At 42.0% G+C, this 23,377-nt stretch overlaps 1 protein-coding gene across 2 annotated transcripts in view; it reads left to right on the top strand.

Annotated features, from left to right (window-relative positions):
• vopp1 (VOPP1 WW domain binding protein) overlaps nt 1-22,704 on the top strand; it is a 41,246-nt gene extending 18,542 nt beyond the window's left edge. The window contains exons 3-6 of one of the 2 annotated variants that reach the window (XM_042068612.1): nt 10,105-10,182; nt 12,457-12,590; nt 19,798-19,955; nt 20,512-22,704. In XM_042068612.1, coding sequence (XP_041924546.1) covers nt 10,105-10,182; nt 12,457-12,590; nt 19,798-19,955; nt 20,512-20,526 — 385 coding nt within the window. In that variant the 3' untranslated portion in view covers nt 20,527-22,704. Of the gene's footprint in view, nt 1-10,104; nt 10,183-12,456; nt 12,591-19,797 lie in introns of both variants that reach the window. The other variant, XM_042068611.1, reaches the window with a different exon arrangement.
• Nucleotides 22,705-23,377: the final 673 nt, after the last annotated feature.

Consider the following 23,377-nt stretch of genomic DNA (forward strand, 5'->3'; position numbering starts at 1 on the left):
TTGGAGCAAAATACAAGACTGGAACAAATTAAAGGGAGAGTGTACTAATATAGTGTGCCAGACTCTCTAGAACTACACAGGGGTTATTTCAGAATGAAGTATTACAGTGTCAAATACTGTTGATGGACTAAACTTTGGTCAAAAATCAACAATTTCATAAAGCCTCATTATTTATGTCTATTTTCTTTTCAGTGTTAAAAAGGCTAAATACACATAATCCTGTCAAACATTAATTGGCAGAATGAAATGATGGACATGCTAATTGCAGTCATTTTAAACAATTAATCCTATCTTACTGTGATGGCCTTTTTAGATACGTGGTAGGTAGATAAATGACTAGGTACATTCTGCAATGATAAATAAGTGTCCAACTTTCTTTGAGTCTGCTGCTTGCTTGCTGGTGTTGTTGCACTTAGGCTAATTAGACAGCTAATGGTTACCAAGTATTTTAGCTGTTAATTGTTTACATAGTCTTCATTGGACCTGCTGTGTAGTTCCCATCAGATAAATCACTCAACCGGTTATTATCGCTAGATGCACCTGGCGAAAATCACCTTTTAATGACTTTTTAGTGGACGCTGTGGATCCATCCTGCACCAAGTGTGACCCTGTCAACAGCAAGGCAGAGACTGTGTAGTGAGTGAATTCCCAAGAGATAAATGGCATTTGCAAAGGGGAAAATAAAGAATCCAATGCAGGCTAATTTCACCTTTCAAACTTAAATGCGCCATTGTCTCTGCAGCGTGGCAGACACAGGGAAAAAGGCATTAATTGCAAGTCGTATGTTGAAAGGTCATCATTAATAGGTAATTACACACCTCACCCTCCTCCGCACTAACATTTTCTGTGTATGCCACATTGACGGCATATTAAAAATGCTCTTTCTTATTTACGTCCACAGATGACTGTTTGATAATGGCTTCTGGTCTGTTTTCTAGTTCAAGTGGCCAGCCAATCAGATATGGAGACTGTTAAGGTGATAATGGATCCACTTTTTGAGCAGAGTTTCCCTCCAATCAAATGATTAATTCCAAGTGTTCTGATTGCACAATTACAACAACTTGCCACAAATTATTGAAGTTCTCCAGACAGACATGTGTAGCCCAATATCAGCCCAAACCACATTGCCTGGTAACCTTGCTCAAAAAGCTCTCATGGATCATCACCTTTAGAGATGCTGCTTAAGATTGGGACCCTCTGCAGAGTCGACCCTGTTGGACAAAGAGCCAATATATTAAAGACTTATCAGCCTCCCAGAAGCAATTATTAGATAACAATGACCTCAACATGCCGGTCAAGGGTATGACTACTAGGTATCTTATACACAGGGTGTAGTCTGTATTTTACCAATGTTTAAAAAAGCAGGCAACGGACTACACAGATTTTGGGTGATGCACTGGAGTTGCTGTAGATGCCTTGAGATCTGTGTTCTTGTGATGTTAACCTGTTTATGGGGTCTCTGTTCACCGTGGTGCATATTGGTGTGCTGTTGGGGTAACAGTAAGGCTCATTTGTTATTTTAGCACATTTTTGTTGAGTGAGAAAGATTAAGAAAGTGTGTGTGTGTGTGTGTGTGTGTGTGTGTGCACAGTGAACACACAGTGAGGTGAAGCACACACTAATCCCGGCGCAGTGAGCTGCCTGATTCAACGGCGGCGCTCGGGGAGCAGTGAGGGGTTAGGTGCCTTGCTCAAGGGCACTTTAGCTGCGGCCCAATGGTCGAGGCTCGAACCGGCAACCCTCCGGTTAAAAGTCCAGAGTGCTAACCAGTGGGCCACAGCGAAAGAGAGAGATATAGCTACTTATTGTAGCTATAGAGAAAGAGAGAGATATAGCTACTTATTGTTCCCTGTGCCATTACTGAGGATTGACATTTTGAGTGGGCAGGTTATGCTTTCCTAAGAGGCTGATAGCAGCACGGTGGCTGTGTGACAGGCAGGCAGGTGGCATTTGAAGTGTTAGTCGTCAGGACAGGTACCAGGCAGCGGTTCAGGAATCTCACAGCTTAATGAAGACAGAGGCAAAGCCCCTGGCTCTTCCTCATTTGAGCCGCAGTGTGCACCAGGGGGGTGGGGTGGTTCGGTGGCGCAGGGAAAACATCTACACAAATGAAGAAGTTGTCAAGAGGACTAACACTGGGGCAGCTCTGCTCAGGTTAAGAGCCGAGGAGTGTGTGTGTGTGTGTGATTTGTTGCTCGTCTGTTAGGGATGCTTGGGCAGGTTGCGGCGCCGTTCTATCTGAAGCGCCCCGCTGCTCTCTCAACACACTGCTGTGCAAAAACGAGCTACTCAGGGTGTAATTCAGAGGAATAACCTCACGCCCACTCTCTTCCTGGAGAGACAGAGCGAGAAGAAGATGGAGAGAGTGAGTGAGAGAGAGAAGAAGAGATATAAATTAGGTAACAAATGGTGATAGGAGCTGGTATATCAGCGGCTCTGGCCCTGATCTGGGAAGAGTCAGTGTTAGGTAATGGCTGGATGTGTTGCAGTGAGCTGCGTCTGGAATATTTAGGGGCCATAAAATAAAATCTATAGGGGTATATACTATTATATTAGAATAGTATTAGAAATATACTATTATATTAGAATAGTATTAGAAATACTCGGGGGAACCATTGTGGCAGTTGGCAGTATGGTGCATTTGGTTCTAAATTAAACAAGTATACGTTTAACATAACATTAACAAAAAGTGCAATTATAACAGGATATAACAACCTTTGGAAGTTTGTTCAATGATATTAAAATGTCTTAGTTCAAAAAATAATAATAGTCGGCTTATTTTTGCCATCACCACCATGATGGCGTGTGTGGTTCATAGCTTAGCCTTCTACAAACAGAAGCAAAAAGAAAATGGAAAAGAACTCTTTTCTGCCTTACATGACATTATGAGTGTAATACTTTGAGCTGTGGCTTTCTAAGATGCTTGTGTTCTTGTGAAGGTGGTGGGGAAGCCAGTTAAGACTGGTCCGCCCACTGCTGTGTCCTTCAGAGGCTCTCAGAAGTCTTCACAGGCGGACACAGGCCCGTGGGGCTGCAATAGAGGTTATTACCGAGCGAGCAATCCGTGTCTGGGAGTCTTCCCCTCAGTCTTATAAAACAACGCCAGTCAGAGCTTGCTCACTCTCTTTCACTCCCTCTGTCCCTCTTATTCTCTCTCTTGTCCCTCTTTCTTCCTTCCATTCCATTTCTTGCTCTCACATTCTCTCTTTTGCTCTATCATATTCTATCGCTCTTGTTCCATCTAGCTTACATTCTCACTCTGTTTCTGTCTCTCTCTCTCTCTCTCTCTCTCTCTCTCTCTCTCTCTTTCTTGCTCTCGATCTGTCGAGTTTGAGCAGCGGGGCTGTGTTCTGCCTCTCAGCCTCATTAGGATGTGAACTCTGAAGGTCAGTTTGAAGGGATGTAAAATTAAGTTACCCGGGTCAGACGTCTAATTATCAAGGGATGTCACAAGCAGTTTAAATGCATTTAACCTTTTTTTGAAACGAGGGAAACCCTGCACTGAAATGTTCTCTGTTCCTCATGTCAAGGCTTGTGTCTGGCAGTCTCTTTGTGATGTTAAATCTAGACCTTTTCAAAACAGAATTACGTCTAGGAAGTTGAGACAATTTCCCAGAGTTAACTTTATAGACTAACGCCTAAGGCTACATGGACGAATTTTTGTCATTTTTTGAGAGAATCAGTCCAGCGACTGTGCTAGATGAAAATGACTTAGCGCCATTGCCTGAGAGATGTCATTTGTGTTATCTTCCTGTGTGTGTAATAGAGTGTGAAACTAGCGACGGCGTCCACACTCATTTCTGCTCTGGTCAAGTCGCCCACTTCACCACAGCCCCTGGATTCAGATCCCAGGCCTTCTGCTGCTACAGGGTTTAACTCATCACCACAATTTTGCCATTTTTCCCCATTCAGTGTAAAAAATTAAAGCAACACAATATAAGAATCGGTCATTTTCTAATTTGTGCTGTGAACGTACTGGGCACACCTTAATTTGATGGAAAATTATGCTAAAGGCATACCCAGTGCATTGAAAAGGAACGTCACATTTCCAAAGTTACACAGATGTTCAAGGCACCCAGTGGCAGTGACAAAGAGACTATTCTCACTGTTACAAGCCAGTATAGTATCAAAATATGTTTGAATCTGTCATTTTAAGGAGTAGAAAGTACTTATCTAGTGTTTTTAAGTTACACGTTCATGTACAAGTTAAGTGAACCATGTTTGTCCTACATTTGATGAATGGTATTTTGTGGGGATGAAATGGAGCCGTTTCTCACTACTGTTAAATATATATCACCTTCTGTGCAATAGATGTGTTATATTACATTGTCACAGGAATGCAAGGCACAGGCAGTAGGGTGTTGTGCCTCTCTGATCTATAAAACCATGCCTGTCTATAAATAAAATAATCCAACATCATGAGAGTCATGAAGCATGTGGCTGGTGGTGCTGTTTGTGATGGCTCTCCATCAGAGGCGTTAGCACTCGGCTGCTGGAGCATCCTGCTATCAGGCTCCCATTACAGCACCACTAATGTCACTCGACGAGTTCCTTTTACACAGCCCATTAAGTATGCTAATATTCACCTCCAGCAGTCCTAATGGGGCTCATTCATTAGGGCAGCCAGGGCTGTCAGTCCTCATATGTCCCAGCCAATCTGGAGACACAGAACTGGATGAATCTCTGAGTCTTTCTATTTCTCTTGACGTGCTGCTCTGGTGTGCAGATCATTGTCTCTCTCTGACACAGAAGGGCGTTCTAGAAGGGCCGCTTTAAGCAGAGCTTTGTAATAACACGCGCACTTGTTTGTTAGGAAAGCTGAATTTTTTGTCCTCATTTTTGCTTTCATTATTATTCCACTTGTCAATACCCGAGGAGCAGTGAGGTGTCACTTTGTGTCGTTTCCCTGGCAACCATGCGTTAGTCGTTGTTGGGCTGCCTCTCATGTCACGCTTTGATCAGTGGCTTTGAACAGTGATCGTTAGAGAGACGCTGTGGAGGTAAAACTCCCAAGCAAAACAGCTTTTGATGCAGCTTCCTCGACATTTTAAAACGGTCGGGTTTAAACGGTCGCCGGGGAGGAGAACGAGCTGGTGCTGCCACTAATTCAGGTCCACCGCCCCCCATCAGTTCAGTATGGTGATTTGACAATATCCTAGTTGAGATTCTTATCAGGGGGAGGAACTATCATGATATAAGATAGTCAATGTGATGGAGCTCTACTCTGGGGATGGAGAAGTTGCAGCCAGAAGTTCAGGGTCCTCTCGGCCCCATTGAATCCCAAACTGCCATTGGTGTGTGAACACTTTGAGTGCTCAGAGGAGTAGAAAAGTGCTAGGCTATATGGGTTTAAAAAATACATTTTCTGATTTGTATCGATATTCCTTTAAATGATATTATGAGATCAATTCATAGGCTAGACATTTTTCGCATGGATGCATAAATCTACAGAGAGCCTGTTCACTTCCACTTAAAATCATAGTAGCACTGACACTGTGTGCACCTATAGAGTGCTCAATCAATGAAGGTGAGTGAATGGAGCTATCTATGATCATGACCATTCAACAACAACTGTAACATTACTGTGGTGGCATTAGTAGACATGTTCAGGGCTGAGGCAAGTAGGCTAAACCCAGTGCATCGAGAATGCAATGTAACATGCCCCACACAGCAGAGGTTATACACCACACAGCAGGAGGAATGGAATTGAATCGAATCAAAATAGAAATTGAATCGAATTGAGGCCTTGTAAATCGTAATCAAACCGTTTCAGGAAATACGCGGTGATACCCAGCTCTACAGGGGTACAGTTGCACACATTTCTCTCATTCTGAACTTCTTCTTTCTAGTCATTCTCTCTTTCTTTTTTCCTTTTTGTTTTGATCTCTCTCAGTCGGTTTCAGCTTGTGTTGGAGTCATTTCCCATATATCCCTGAATAAGGGTTAATTTTGACATTTCCGTCTCCTCTCATCTAAATGCAAAATATCTGCAGCATTCAGAAATAAATAATTAGGCTCTAGTGTGTGACATTTTGTTTTTGCCTTGATGAGTATGTTTAGCATGGAAATGTTCTAGTTGATGATCTAAGAAGATTCAGATGGCTAATGATTTTAGTTTTGTTAAAGGTCATGTGACAACAAATAAATGCACATGTTGTAATTTGTGATCAGATGAAAGCCTTGGAAATCACTGATTTTAGTGATTCATATATGTTTTAGTCAGGTTATTAGTACTATAAATGTAATAATTATTAGAAGTCATTTATATTAGTTTGGACGATTTTAGTCACAAAGTCACAAATAATACTACAGATATAGGATGAGATTAGTGTCAGGAAAGAAGTCACCTTGGACAAACTTTGAAGAAATTAACTGACAAGAGCTTTGTAAAAGTAATACATAAATGTATTGGACTAGGTTGATGTTGCTTTGCATAATGAAACCTGCCATAAGCCTTGAATAGATATTGGAACCCCTACTGAATCTGTAAATGGAACATAATCACAAAGAAAGAAATTGCTATTATCCAGTGATATTGAAGTTAGTGTAACAGTATCCAGGTGAATAAGGAGGTTTGAGTAGACATTAGGCCCGGGCTACACTGGGTCCTCAACTAAAGTGCTCCGTTCACGGAGTGTAAAAATGGTTTTAGAATACTGGTCTGATTTTTCCAAACGGATGCGCCGCTATCACGTCTGGTTCCAGATGCTTCAGAAACAAAGCGCTTTAGGCTACGTGCCCAGTGTAGCCTCCCTGTTACACATCAAAGACTCATGCTAGTGATCCAGAGGTGTTATGGTGTGATCCATTTGTCCAATGTGCTCGTCTTACGAGTAGTAAGTTGTGTGAAAAAACGGAATTTACACAAATGACGCGACGGCACACCCTCCCTAAACTCGTCAAACGAGAAGCGATCTCATACAAGTTAATGGACGCCCAGTTCACAGCGAGTTCTTACGACAAGGAAGTTACATCATTTCACAAAGTTACAAGTTGTCACAAACCGTCAGCATGTACAAATGGATCACACAATTAATCTACTTGCAGGGACACCCACCTCCCATGTCAGCGTGTGACTATGGCTTGCGTCTTCTGTGGGACTGTTTCTCACAGCTCAGGTTCCAGCAGGTTCAGCAAGAGAAAACAAGGGGTGCCAGAGGCAGAGGAAGTACAGCTCTTTAAAGGGGAAGTGCGTTATGAATGCAATATTTTATATTTACTTTGTATGCCTTCACATCACCATCACCACATTTCCAGGAAATTTGACCGAGAGTTGTTGCTCTGTGGCACACTAATGCAGACTGCAATCTACTGTAGGTGTATCTTTCCATGATGAAACACTAGTTCATTCTGTGTTTTATCACACATCTGCATTACTGCTAACGATGCCCCAGTGACACTAATTACCTTTCCACTGAATATCATCAATATCCTCATTCTTATGATCAACATGATTCACATGTATCATTGCCCTCATCTTGCCACCACCATGTCATCATTATTATAGGAGTCATTATAATGCACACAGACTGAAACACTGTGCTGAATAGGTTTTACTGTATTATAAATATGCAAGCAATATGCGTAAGTATTCAGGTTTTTGTAAATATAGATCTCAAATTGTGAAATTAAATTTCTTGTGGAACAAATATAGTACAGAGCCCAACCAATAAATCGATGTCAGTCCTTTACGTTTATTTTAGCATGGCAGCCCGCCATGGTTTAAATTAATACCGCCACGGTATCAGAATCAGGGCAGACGCACAATGTAGCAGTTGCTTTTTGAAATAATCCTGCTGACATATCCTCCCCTGCTGGCTGTCGCTCACATTGCAATTTAACAATAGTAGCCTAAAACAAGGGCACAACGGTGGAAGCCGGGAATTGAACCCACAATTTTCAGACTACTGCACGCTAGCCCAGCTTTTTTCATGTTTTCAATGGTAACCCAGGTGTCAGTCAGTAGTGAAAGTAATTAAATGTGTAGAGCTGTTTAGTCGTTGACTATGAGACCACAGTGAAGTTAGTTTCACTTTGCCTATGAGTTCAAATAATAGACGAGTGCAGATGCATGTAGGCTATACGTTGAATCCCTGTTCCATATGGTCTAGTACAAGCAGATTCCTTCAAATGTACCGCTGACTATCAAAATACTGATGCGATGTTTGAAGTTGCGCTGCTTGCTGTTGTCATTCTCATTGGTTTAAAAACGTACAGTATGACTGATTAAGAAACATAAGAACAACCCTTTTGCACCAAGCGCCCGACTTTTGACCACATAATCGCTCCATTAAATTAGTGAATGTGGACTGGACACGCCTTTAATGTCTATAAACTTTACGTTTCTGATTGCCAAAATAGGGCCCTTATACAAATTGTTCTCCTTTCAACAGTCTAGTTGGTGGTCACCCTATTTCTGCTACCTTATAGTACACATGTGGCCTCCACTTCCCCTTTTAAACATAAATTATGTATAACCTGGTAACCTCTGACCAGGTAACATGGGCACAGAAATGAAAATCAACAGGCAATGGAGCTGCTCAACAGATGGAACGCAGGCAATATGCTCAAGCTGTAAATCATATGAGAGTATGGACATTATCTTACATTATGCAATTTCCCTTTGCAATCACACAATGTATCGCACTATCATACTGAAAGGTATTGTGGCAACAAAGACCTGACGCTATTATTCATAATAATTATTTCACAATATATTTTATAAGAGCCTTTCATTAGGATACCAGATAGGTCTATTTAAAAACTATGTCCGACCATGATCATTTATTACCTTGTACATTTTTACATCACTGATTTATTTATTATTATTATTTTTTTTATGCAACTTGTTTGTCTCCATGGTTCCTTTAAACTACGCTCCCTGATAGAGTGGTGTAGTAGTACGCTCTGCTTTGGTACATTACAGTAGCTTTTATCACTGGCTGCTGTGCATTACAATAGCTTTGATCAGTCACTGCTTTTCAAGCTCTGATTCAGGCTTCAGTATATTACAATGTAAATGAAATATTATTAAAATTATTAGTGGTAATATTATTAGATGGTAATTAGATGAGGTTTAGATTTACCTTAAATGAGATGCTCTCTGTTTTGTGAAAGCCTAGCTTGTGTGTGCAACGTATTTGTGTCTCGATTTGAAAAAGGAGACAACAGTTTGAAACACTGAATTATGCAGTTTCTATGCCATCTTTTATCACTCTCTTCGAAACCGGTAGAGTCTCTGTGCAAGGTGTACTTCTGCATCCATAATTGATACACTGGGGCTCAGGGCCAGGCTGAGATGTTACATCACAACCAGAGTGCCAAAGTTCGGCTGAGCCTCAGCAAACTGCAGTCGGCCTTAAAACTGTGTCTGAGCAAATCTCTGCCTGTTGTGATCAAATAGATGTTTGTACACAAAGCATTAAAGTGTTCCTTTTGACTACAATGTGCATTCCATATTGATTGTGCTGCCGCTATCAAGTGTTTTAAACTAGGATGCAGGTGTTGACGAAGCCCTGCTCTGCTCATCTTGAAACAGTCCTTCAGGACCTTAACCTTCTGACCATGGCTAATCTGGCCATTTAACAGGACACGTGGTCTCCTGAGCACCCTCTTATGGAAATACTTAACCCCTTGCACCCTCCTCATCGTCTGGATATGGGGCGGCATTGCCATGGATATGCTTGGCCCCTGAACTTTATCGCTCTTAAGGCCTCTCTTATGAGCAGCATAATGGTCATGCGCCCACGTGCCTGACACCAGATCTCCATTACTGATTCTGCACAGGCTTTCAAAAGGCCGATGACCGCTGTAAAGACAGGCATTTGGTTTTGTGAAAGGTTGCTCATGTTTGTGATATGTGTGGCCAACACCCAATCTAATAGCACCCCTCCCTTGCTTTCTCCTGAAACCCTGTTGAATAACTAGAGGACTGCAAAGAACAATTTTCTGAATGTGACAAAAAGTGTATGATAAGAACCTTGCACAGCACCTGTTCCAGGTTTTGTCAGCTGGTCTGTGAGGACAGCTCTGATCCTGGTGTGAAGGAGTTTGGAATTGTATGTATTGTTATTTAATTGTTATGTCATTTTGTATATGTTTCAGATGTCGCTCCTATGAAGACTGCTGTGGGACGCGATGCTGCATCAGGGCCTTGTCCCTCCAGAGGCTGTGGTACTTCTGGTAAGAGACCCCTCCTCGGGTGTTTGTATTTGCCCCACTTCAAGAGATGGAGCTTTCCTCTGTCAGGATGCTGGAAGACACAGCAGTGACTGAATAGAAAAACACTCTATGCCTCTACTATCTGCTCTAGGTGCTCTTCCAACCTTAGGTCCCGCTGTTCCCAGCATGCATTGGTGTTCTGTGGAACCTGCATAGAGGTCAATGCTTTGCCCTCCCTAATCAATATGGTGCATTAGGGGCCGTCCATCCTGCGCCAGGCCGACTCCAGAGAGTCTCTGAGTTAATTTCCTTCCCCATTCCGCACCCTGATTATTCCTAAGTGCTCCATTGTCACACAGCTTTTTTCTGAGCCATTCAGGCAAAAGTCCTTGATGCAGCACTTTAGGGGGAAAAGAGGGGAAAGCATTAGTCAGTGCTGATGTGGCATTGAGACATTTGAGTTGAGAGATGGAGCGAGCGATGAGTGTATGTCCAGTCACTATACCTGGTTTAGAGAAGGGAAAAGTAGGTGGCCCTAGCTTTCTTCTTCTTCTTCACCTTTATTTATTCAGGGGGGTCAGCAAGCTCTCTTTTCCAATGACGCCCTGATTACATACACAATATACAACAACGATATAAAGCAACAATCATAGTTCACACATACAAACAGTCTGCACAACACCGGTAATAAGGTTTCTAAAACATTCCAAGGAAACCCAAGTTTCCAATTTCAGCCATTCCATTTTTTGGCAGCATAAAATTCAAAAGCTGTTTTTCCTAATTCCGTTCTAACATGAGGGACAGTCAAGGTTAGGACATTTTGTGAACGAGTGCGCAGATTGCAAGATCTAACGGAAACCAAACTAGTCAAATATTGAGGTAACATACCAAGTAAAGCTTTATAAATAAAAATCATGCAATATTGTTCTCTTCTTGTAGGTAATGATGCCCATCCAACCTTTTCATATAAAACACAGTGATGAGTTCTAAACCCATCACCAGTGATAAAGCGAAGTGCAGAATGATAAATTGCATTGAGTTTGATAAATTTCAGTGCGGAAGAGGAAGCATGCATGTAGATAACATCGCCATAATCCACAACAGATAAGAACGTGGACTGAACAAGTTGTTTTCTACAATTTAAAGTAAAACAAGCTCTGTCTCTGTTCCGGTAAAGAAAGGATAATTTACCTTTCAGTTTTCTTATTAGTTCGGAGATGTGATACTTGAAAGACAACACATTATCTATCCAAATGCCCAAATATTTATAATTTAAAACTCTTTCAATCGAAACAATTTGAAATTGCTGACAGATAATAACTCGTATCAGAGATGTCAGATGAGAACCAAGGGTTCATTCTATTTTTAACCCTAAACTTCTTAAAAGGGGCATGCTTGTCCACTACCAAATTAAAAATCTCAATAAAATGGTTCGAGAGCAATGTGGGGATCAAGATAATTAGTAGAAGAATGAGAAATATTACTGCGATACAGGTCATGCAGAAAGGCTTGCTCAGAGAAATTTCTAAAATTCCTTTTGGTAATTATACAGGGTTTAGATTTCAGCTGCCTAGCATCCCTTATACAGGCAATGGGGCAGTGTTCACTGAAATCAAGAGGAAAAACACCACTAGCTTTGAACTTATGATGGTTTGGTATGATGTGAATGATTACATGACATTTGAGCATTTGCTATTTTTGGCTGAAGAATGTAAATGATAAAAAATGCACAAAAAATTAATGTTATCATTCACGTCATACAAATGGCAAGGCATTTCACTGGCGTTATGGATGTGACAAAAAGTCAATTTTCCGTGGAATTGCCTCTTATCATCCCTTTTTGGCACCCTGGGAACTTCTTTAGCGTAATTAAAAAAAAAACAAATGCTACAAGTAAAGTATATTCAGTATGTTGACACCAGTAAAATTGACACCAGTGGGCAAATACTAATTGTTACAATGTGTTGCTTTAATAATCAGAACTACAGTGAGGACTAGTCTCTCCTGGCATGACTTGTAAGTGAAGGGGATACGCAGAGATATATGGGCTAATTACTCATCTATGATTCATAGTCATGCCATGGAGCAGGAGTTTATGTTTATTGTTAATCAAACGGAAATACATTACCATCCACATATGTGCTGTATTTAGTGCACTTGCTCTAGTGTGTATCTGGAGTGGCAGGTTGGGGCTGTAAAATTGATTATCTCAGAAGCAGCTGTTCAGAGGCATTTTAATTCTTGTAACGTTCATCATACTGATCACATGACTCCCCCTCCGGCTGTCTCTGATAGGCTGATGTTGATGATGGGCGTGCTCTTCTGCTGCGGTGCCGGATTTTTCATTCGCCGACGCATGTATCCCTCCCCCCTGAGCGATGAGCCGGCCTTCAACGTGTCATTCACCAGGCAGCCAATCAGCACTCCAGGTGAGTGGGAGCAGTGGGTTGTTTGGCCAATCACAGCATCACAGCAATGTAAAGTCTTGTGAAGACACAATCCCGTGAGGGAAATTTGGTCTCTGCATTTATCCCAATCCGTGAATTAGTGAAACACACTCAGCACACAGTGAACACACAGTGAGGTGAAGCACACACTAATCCCGGCGCAGTGAGCTGCCTGCTACAACAGCAGCACTCGGGGAGCAGTGAGGGGTTAGGTGCCTTGCTCAAGGGCACTTCAGCCGTGCCTACTGGTCGGGGATCGAACCGGCAACCCTCCGGTTACAAGTCCGAAGCGCTAACCAGTAGGCCACGTCTGCCCCAACAATTGTAGTTGTAGATGCATATTGGATGAAAAAGAGAAACGGTATCTTATAAGATAGGGGAGATCAGGTATAGTTGTAGCAATTATGCACATCTCCACCTCCACTTACACCTATCCTATATACATACAGATCTTGTCCCTATAGTTCCCACCCTGCTGCTGCCAGTACAAAGTACAAATTTGACTGCCAGCCGTCAAATTTTCCCCACAAAAATGACGGAAATGATTGCCATGCAAGCTGAAATTTTGAACATAGCATTATGCCATCACACATGTTGTCCCTTTGCATGCATGCATGTGTTTTAGACTTCTAAATAGTAAAACAGTGGGAGCCGCCCCTTACTGCAGCAAACAATGGCCCAGTGAGAGACTAGTCTGATGAACTCCATTCCTTTAGGGTCAGTGTGTTTGCAGGTATTCTCCTTGGAGTGTAATTGCCCGATCAATTTCCTATAGAGGACTTCTCACCGCGCCTCTCCAGAAATGAAGTGCTGTCCTCTTCTCCTGCTCGGAGTGAGAAAAAGAGAAAGGCAGAGAGAGAAAAAACTGACTTTTTTTAGCTGCTCTTATCAACCAACAACCACTCATACATGGCCATCCCCAGAGCCATTGTGAATCACTGGTGATTATGAGAAGAAAGAACAGAGGTATTCCTTTTATGTCATAGCAGACACCCAATTCTCTCAGCTTTTGTGATTTTGCAGCTTTCTGTGCACTTAGAAGCACATCATCTCTCACACAGTTAAAGGCTCTTTTTTTACACATGGGCATGAGGTGTTTTTTGAGGGGGTCATTGAGGGTATGTTGTGTCTAAAAAGAGTGCTCTTACTGGCCTATCCACATAAAGGCAAGAGCACAGTAATAAGTATGACAGTGTCTGTACCACATACTGTACTATAACAGGGTACCCGCAGGGTCTTAAAAGTATTGAACAAGTATTAAATTGAATGTTGTCAAATTAAGGCCTTAAAATGTTTGAACTTTGTTTACAAAGTCTTGAATTTAATTCGCAAGGTCTTATTTTTTCCTTTGTTAGAATTAATGGATACCGTAACGTCAATTAATTTTCATAGAGACCATGATATGGTAGATCCCAAGGGGGAAAATATGCGCAGGTTGCATCACGGTTAATATCTAGGCAACTAAAAGGTGCAGCCACAAAAGTGTACTCTTACCTGGAGCACACACTCATAAGAAAAATATCTAACCCTTTAGGTGAGGGCAACTTTTTGATTTTGCAGGGTCAAAACTTAGAAATCGCCCTTCCCACTTAATACATTCTAGCATTGTGATGGGTAAGGATATAGAAAAAGTATTAATTTCATTTGAAAGAGACAGGACTCAGATATGTTTTGATACAAAATTTGTAAGCCTGTGGTGACTGGTGCTGGCGGGTTAACACCATTTCAGTGCCGAGGAGTGTCCAAATGTGGATGGGTCAGGTTGGCACACTGATTTTGGGGTTGGTTGGCACTGTGTATTTTACACACAAAAACATCATCAATTTTTATTTTAACCTTGTTATTGTAATTACTGAACATAATTTTACATTTGGAAGCAGACATTCAGACATTTTTAAACATTTGAAGTTAAAGGGGAACTTGGCAACTATTTCAACGTAATAAACCCGTTTAGAAATCATTTGGATGGTTAAATGACCTGTTCCGGTGAAAATGGTTTCACCGCTGCACCTAGCGTCCCCAGGCGGAAAACCAACCTTGCAACATTGAGACTACCGTCCCGGAAAGAGAAGTGAGAAACAATAAACTCGTTTTAAATCGTGTTTCTTACCTTGTAACATCCACATAGTTATGCCAAACGTATGCTAGCCGTTCGCTAGCTTGTAAACAAATCCATGTGCTTTATCGTTACCTTTTCCCACAGTTTAAAATAGCATAATGCACAATTTCTCCAGCAGAGGGGGAAATCCTGCCAAGTTTCCCTTTAAAAAAAAAATCGGTAGGGACCAAATTGGTCTTGAAAGTGGGTCCTACTGAAGAAAAACACACAGGAAAGACATCAGCAAAGCCTTACAGGCAGTGGGTTGGATGAGCACTTCAAATAAAAGCAAAACGAGTACTGCACAGGACTATGACATAGTTGTTCCAACCAACTCCGACTACATGTGTCAACCAACCCCGTGTCTGGGGCAGGTTGGCACAAGTGCACAACACCACTTTAATTATAAGTAACTCAAAACAAGGGATCATTTGTTGACATTGAATGCACCTATTTTTTTAGCTGAGATCCCAAGCTTTCAGTTAATCACACTTTTGAAAGTTTTATGGCATGGTAAGATAGAGAAATACATACACATACATACGGTGCCACCGAAGTAGGCTACCCTGGTTGTAGCCCATTCACTTAGGCCTGTAGGGAAAAAAAACGTGCCTCCCATCATGCCTTGCATCTCCCCCACTCTGCGTGTCCTGTGCAGTGCACCCTAGCACAAAGCAATACTGATGGGTCCCCAGGAACAGCATGGAAACCAGCTATTATTAGACACTCATCGGAAGACTGGCGCCTTGCCACAGGTGATGTTGCACTTTTCCTGGGTGTCACGTAAGCAGTAAAGGCTGGAATGAAGTTGGCCTGACTGGGAACAGAGGCAGCAACGCTGCCATACGGCTGCGAAAGATTCACAGCAACATCTCTCCTCTCAGCGGCAGAGAAGTAGAAGCCAACGAGGAATTGACTTGCCACACACACAAACACTATTAATTTAATGCCTCCAGCTCTCTCTCTGTATGTGTGTGTGTGTGTGTGTGTGTGTGTGTGTGAGTGTGTGTGTGTGTGTGTGTGTGTGTGCAAGCGTGTGGGAGCACTCCTACATCTTACATGGTCATATTCTCTTTCTTCTCTTTCTTTTTTCAGTATCCATCAAAATGAAAAACCTTGTTGACATCAAACATTTATTGTGAAACAAACGCTATTCGTACAGTGCCTCCAGCTCTGTGTGTGTGTGTGTTTCCATATATCTTACAATGATAATCTGTTTTATCTTGGTTTGAGTTTCCTCCCTCGCTTGTGTTCTCTATCCATCACAATGAAGCCAGTCTGTTGACATGAGGCCTTTATAGCGAGATAAATAAAAGACCTGTTGGAGGCCCTGTCTGCGCTTTGTGTCCTCGGCGACTACACCCCGGCGAACGTGGGCATCTGGTGCTCTGAATCCTTCATGACCCGAGGAGCGCAGCCAGAGCCGGGGAGGAGAGCAGGGCGGAGGGGAGGGGAGGAGTGGAGCTGCTGCTCCCGCTAAGCCCCGTCCCACGGGGAGTTGGGGGAGATAGCGGGGCTGAAAGCGCTACATCTTCTCCCTCTGTAGAGCGCCATTATAAAACAGCCCCTGGTCCGCAGATTCGTCAGTGACAGGACCCAGAGTGGGTGATCTGTCATTAGGACATGAATATGGATGGCACGCTCTCTCGCTCTCTGTAATATCTTCTGGGCTGGTTGTGTGTGTGTGTGTGCATACGGGGTGTGTGTGTGTGTGTGAGTGTGCATACAGGGTGTGTGTGAGTGTGTGTGCATATGGTGTGTGTGTGTGTGTGTGTACAGTGTGTGCATACATACGTGTGTGTGTGTGTGCATACAGGGTGTCTTTTTATGTGTGTGTGTATGTGCAGGGTGTGCACTTGTATGTGAGTGAGTGTGTGCATACAGGGTGTGTGTGTGTAGTGTGTGCATACATACATGCATACATACATACACTACCAGTCAAAAGTTTGGAGACACTTAAAAAATGCCATTCCACTCCATTATAGAATACTAGCTGAGGTCATTTGCATTGTTTTTTTACCTAGGGCAGCAGTTTTACTTTACAAATTACATTATGTGCTTACTTACAAAAGGGTTCTCCAATGTTTTCTCAGTTAGCCTTTTAAAAATGATATCAGATTAGTAAACAGAATGTGCCTTTGCAACATTGGATAAATGGTTGCTGATAATGGGCAATGTAGATATTGCATTAAAGATCAGCCATTTATTTCTACAACAGTCGAGAACCCTTTTGGAATTATGTAAGCACATAATGTAATCTGAAAACTGCTGCCCTGATTAAAAACAATGCAAATGATCTCAGCTGGCATTCTGTCTATAATGGAGTGGAATGGACATTTCTAAGTATCTCCAAACTTTTGACTGGTAGTGTGTGTGTGTTTGTGTGTGTGTGTATAGTGTGTGTGTGTGTGTGTGTGTGTGTGCATAGAGGGTGTGTTTGTGTGTGTGTGTGTGTGTGTGTGTGTGTGTGTGTACACAGTGTGTGCATATGTGTGTGTTTGTGTGGGAGTTTGTACAGTATGTGTGTGTGGGAGTGGGGGTGTACCCTTCTGTTATCACATATTTTAAATCAGACATTTTTTTTTAAGAGAAGACTGCTAGGTCTCAGGCTTACTCAAAGCTCTTGGTCTATAATTTTTAGAGTTTTTTTCAGTACGTTATATTTACAAAAATACTTTTCTGTCTCAGTGTATTAGATAACCATATTTATTCTCTTATCTCTCTCTTCAGTCACATTAAGTAGTGAGTTGGGTAGATTCACCAACAAATCGCTTCAATTCTAAAAAAAAACCTTGTTGCTGCATTTTCAAAGTTCAGGCTGATAATCAGAAGGCATCATAAGTAGGCCACCGAACATTTTTCTCCGGCTTTTCAAAGTTCTGCATCACTTCAGAGCAAAAAAAATAAATCAGTCATTATTTCACTGTCGCTCAGAAAATTGAATTCCAGGCCAGAATAATATGTTGATGTTTAATTTTGCTCCTTGAGTTCTATGCATATAAAGTCTTGCACGCTGGAGAATTGAACTGAACAGAAATATGTTTTTTTTTCTGGTTTGTATTTGTCAAACTCTCATATTCATCAACACATAGGAAATTCCCAATTTTCTTTGGCTAAATGGGCTCGAAATTACTTTCCAAAAGAATGCCAGTGTTTAGCATTGAATCTGTGATTAAATCTCTGTATTCTTAGCTAATTTAATGTCACATTTTCTTTTTCGGTAATTGATGTTCCTGTTTAGTTTGTTGAAAGGTGCACAAACTTAAGCACAAAAAGGTATTTAAACAACAGAACAAAGTTTAGTCTCGATAAAGACTAAAAAACATTAGTATCATAATGCTGTAGCGATTCTCTCTACCCCATAACACACACACACTCTCTCTCTCTGTGTTTTATCTGGTCTGCTCACACTCTCTATCTCTGCGGTGTGTGTGTCACAGATGGGGAAAGGCACGGGGGAATGTGGGCGCACAAGAGAGAAATCTTGCTGCTGCTGCTCAAGTGATATCTTCCTCCTCGAGTCGGGCTTCATGTCTCTCTGAAATGTCAGCCCTGTTGTACTCATAGATAGCTGGACGCTAAATCATAGGCTCCTCAGTTTCTGTAGGGTGAAAATACTATAGAAATCGTCTCCATGACGACATACTGTAGGAGATAGAAGAGATGAATTGTTTCAAATAATTGTTTGTGTTTGAAGCCGAGTTAGAAGTGGAACACAGTCACACACACACAACTTATTTATTTATTGTTTTTTGTGTGATGCCTTTTTATGCCCTCTTGACATTAGAACTGTAGATACGGCAGCGAAACGACCGGAAGTCATTCATTTCCTATGGAGATTCGCAGACCGCATGCGAACAGGTCCGAACCGCTGCGAACGAGTGCGGTGTGAAAACATTCGGGTCTGTTGGTCATCCAGATGCGCCGACAACTCGTACCGACATTCCGACCGTTGCTGTGGTGCTGATTAGGGTTGCAAAGGGTTTCCGGTAAATTTCCGGAAACTTACTGGAAACTTTCCATGGGAAGTTAACCTGGGGAATTTTGGAAATATTCCAAATTGGAAACTTTCATGAAATTAAAGGAAATTATCGGAATTTACGGGAATTAACTGGGAATTTTTGGTAATTCCTACTGTTTCATATACAGACATTAACATTTTGTTTCGTAATAAGCAATATGATTTGCTTGTTCGTATTTTCGCTTAGCTTAGCATACAAAGCTAGCTACCATGCTAGCGGGAATTCCATTCTCTGCCTATGGTTTACTAGTGTGCTAAGCTAGCAACACTGAAACCACTAAACTGCCCAAGAGACACCACGCCACTCAACAACAAAATCAAACTGGGATTGGGAAGAGCACTAAATGCTCTACTGAATAAGCACGAAGTCAAACCTTTAAATGAAAAACACTCTTTAATAATCAAAAAAAATAAACCGCTAATGAAGTAAACTTGTGACCATCAAAAATCGTTTATCGCCTGTAACTCCGTGATAACAGGATGTAACAGGAAGGCATTTGGCTGAGCAACGGAGGTTAATATGCTGTATATTTTGTCCAAATGATGTCTGTCTATCATCGTTGCACTCGGAGAAAACCAGAATGTTTAATTTGTCCTGCGTTTCTTCTATGGCTGCAAACGGGATTCACTCGCAGTTGACAAAATATTTCTTTATTATGGCAGGGCAGGCATATTTCTGGCTATTAAATTATTTCTAAACCAGTCTGCTAAAGTCTGTAGTGAAGTCTGTGTAGGGTTTTCCAGGCTCCATTTCTTTTTACGAGACACCCTGCTCACTTGAGCAATCTACCGGTTGTTTGGGTTGTTGCAGCGTCTCACTGGGAAAATACAAATTAAAGTCGCGTGATACCGCGTGATTCCACGCGCGGACCGCGAGTGAAGCTGGCCAAGTCGAAGCACTGCCCACTGTATTATCTCCTTTGTTTCTTTGTACTTCTTTGCCTCTATGATTATCTTAATGTTATCTCACTGCAGTCATCTCATAGCTCTTCAGGTATTTAAACCAAAGATTCAGAGTCCGCTCCGCTCTAGAATCTTTGATTTAAACTCTCTCTTTCTCTTTCTCTCAGTATCCCAGCAACCAGGACCTCAGATGTTTGGTGACCCGGGAGGTTCTGCCACAACGCCAATAGTCCCCGCCTACTCTGCCACACCTGGCCCCCACATCATGAGCTCGTACCCGCCTCCTCCATCCTATTGCAACCATCCACCCCCCTCCTATGACCAGGTAGTCAACAACACAGAAAAGAAGTAAAAGAAGTAGGACTGATGGGCACTCACAGCTCCTTGCTCAACATGTAGGGGGCGCTCTAGGCTCGGCGCTCCCTCTGAAACTCTGAAACTCTGATCAAACAGATCCACACCTAAGAGAAGTCAGATTTGTATGTGTTTGTGTGTGTGTGTGTGTGTGTGTGTGTGTGTGTGTGTGTTCGCGAAATGCTCAGAAACAGATCCTGTGTGTGTGTGTGAGATCAGTGCACTGTCCTCAGGATCTTATTCACCTATTGATGTTTCTGAGGCCAAATTACAGCCTGCTCTGAACTAGTGATGGACCAGACATGACACATGGAACATGGAACAAACTTACCAAGTTGTTGGAGAACTCTAGCAAATTAACAGAAAATTGAGTTAACTTTAATCTCTCTTGTCTTCCTTTTTAAACTGTGCTTGTGTTGTGTTTGTGTTTGTGTGTGTGTGTGTGTGTGTGTGTGTGTGTGTGAGTGTGAGTGTGTGTGTGTGTGTGTGTGTGTGTGTGTGCGCGTACGTGTGTGTGCGTGTGAAAGGCATTGTTCTGCTGAGGAGTCATTAACCACAGATACACAGGTGGGTGCCCGGCTTCCTTGAGGCAGATGGGAAGGAATGGGTTCCCACGGTAACCGAGTAGGTGCCATGGGAGCCTCGCCAGTTGGCATGACGAGGCCTCTAAGCCGCGCATTTCTCACAAAACAATGCCTTAATTTGCAAACACGTACGCCTATTATCCTTTCTGTTATCAAATGGATATTCCCCATGTTGGTTTGTAAACACAAGGCACTGATTCATAATCTGTTTGCTGTTCAGTCCTTCAGCGTCATCATTCCTGGGGCACGTCTAGCAACCAGGTCTGAGAACAGCCAGCAGAGCCTCAGGCTTTTACTTTTACATTTATGCATTTAGGCCATGATTTTATTTCACGTAATGCAAAGTGTAGAGAAGATATACCTTTCCCTCAGTATGTGTACCACACCTATAAGTGTACCAATTAAGTCACAGAGGCTTGTGATACCCTCCCCAAAACAACAGGCATCAGAGGCTCCCACTACTATAATCTTGGAAAGGCCTGCTGTGCAGAGGCAGCTGTATGGTTTACACAGTTCAAAGGCACCATGTCAGGCACAGGCAATGAAGGGGGCTGCTGTTAATTGCTTCCGTCGAAGCATCAGGCCAGCTTCTGTCGAGCGATTTGCTGCTGGCCTGGCTGTTCCAGATGATGCTTTATGGAGATGTTATATAGAGATTAGGAAGCACGCTCCACAGGGTGCCTGGTGGCCCGCACAAAAATCACTCTCCTCCAAACGGTGCCAATCAGAGCTCACTGGACGCGACTCTGCACCAGCTGTGGTGCTGATGTGGCAGATGTACAGCCAGATTTGCTCCAGAGTCGATATCAGTTCCCATCTCGCGCTGGGAAATGCGGGAGAATAACACCAGAGTTATCTAAGCCATCATGTTTGTCCCTGTGCCATGTTTTCCGTGAAGAAAAGAGAGAAAGGGAGATTTCAGAGACTTGTTTGTTTGTGACGATCAATGACCTCCGGATGCCAACCAAGGGGACAGGATAGATTAAGACGCTGCACTCGTAAAAGTTATATTCTTTCCCAAATAATGGTGTATCACTAGAACAGACATCTGTCATTCATAAAAACTGAAACATTCTGTTTAATCCAGCCTTTATGGACTGATGATGAGATGGAACATTGAAACTTGAAACACGACCATAGAACAGCAACATGTCTGACTCTCTGTGTTTTGGTCACAGTCTATTTGGTGACTGTGACTGACTCCACCTCTGGAAACACAAATACTCATACTGTAACAAGGATCAACAAACGTGAAATGTCTGTTTTGAAGGTGCTGGATACTGAGGTTTTAGAAAGATAATGCAATGTGGTCTACTGCTGCTGAACTGCGTAGGCAAAATATTTAGTGGTGCAATGACCCTGAAATCAAACATAGTAGTTGCAACAAATGTTATCTTCATCACCCATGGAACTAACTGACTGATAATGGCATTGATCTGGGAAAATGTTTTATTTACCTGACGCTGAAGATAATGTTATATAATACAGCACACTTATCATTATTATAATTTCTCTCCCTTGCCTGTTAACAGTGATACAATCTGCACTTTTGAAACCTGCATATGTAAACACCCATCTCTGGTGAATGAAAAGCCCATTTCCAAATTGACTCATTGTTGGTGTATATGTTTTTCTTTTTTATCCTTGAGTAACTGTCTGGTGGTTGAGCAGCCTTATTGGATTCTGTTTTGACATTGCAGCTATGAAGAGATTATTGCTGTATATGGCATAATGGAAGCTGTGCGACTGAATTGTTTCTACATTGTGTGTAGGGGTCAGGTGAGTCAAATATGGAAACCTCCAAAGTAACAGCTAAACAAATGTGATGCAACATCGAAAATGACTGGATGTCAAACGCAAGCTTGTGTTGTTTTTTCTGCAGTGCCAGAATTGTACCCAATAAATGCCAGAATTCAAATTGAGTCAAATTTATGAGGAAATAAATGTTTTATGCTGTGTAATGTTGTGCTTCAGTTTTGCTAATATATTTCTCTTTTTTTTTTACATTTTTATCTATGCAACTGACAGACGTATTTGTATAGCTACATGTTTGGTTAATATGTTTACCAGCCATAATTTGATTCTACTGTTACAATGAATTAAGTTTAAAACAGTTGCTTAGTAACAAAAACAATAAAGCTTTCCTCCATAAAATATGCCTCTTGCTCATGGCCAGGCGGCTCATCCAAACTGCATGTTGCCATAAGGAATAGGACACTTTATCCCATAAAGAATCACGCTATCTAAAAGTATTGGAACACTTAATCACTGAATTAATTTGTTTAATTCAGACCCATTGCCACAGGTGTATAAAATAAGGCACCTAGTCATGCAGTCTTGCATTTTTAAATATTTGTGAAATAATGTGTTTTTCTGAAGAGCTCAGTGAGTTCAATCTTGGTATTGTCTGGATGAACTTGACTGGCCTACACAGAGTTCTGGCCTCAACCCCATCGAACACCTTTGGGATGAACTAACAGAGATAGTGAGCCTTCTTGTCCAACACTGGTGTCTGGACGCCTTTTTTGATGAATGGGCAAATAAATACCACCTTCAGCACCAACAGCCTTGTTGTAGCAATCCTAAGAATGGGAAGTCATAAAAGTTCCTGTTGGTGTAATGACCAGCTGTCCAAATACCTTTGTCCATATAATGTATGTGTTAATCAAATCTGCCAGGTGTTCTTGATTACAAGGCTGTAATGTGTGGTATAATGCCTTTATAATGAGGTTCTAAGGGCTAGACTATAGGCTGTTAATGGTTGTTAAAGGTAGCGGCCACACCCTGTGAACAGGGCCGGTTCTCCCTA

Source organism: Alosa sapidissima, chromosome 17 (assembly GCF_018492685.1).
Source record: "Alosa sapidissima isolate fAloSap1 chromosome 17, fAloSap1.pri, whole genome shotgun sequence".
NCBI classification, from domain to species: Eukaryota; Metazoa; Chordata; class Actinopteri; order Clupeiformes; family Clupeidae; genus Alosa; species Alosa sapidissima.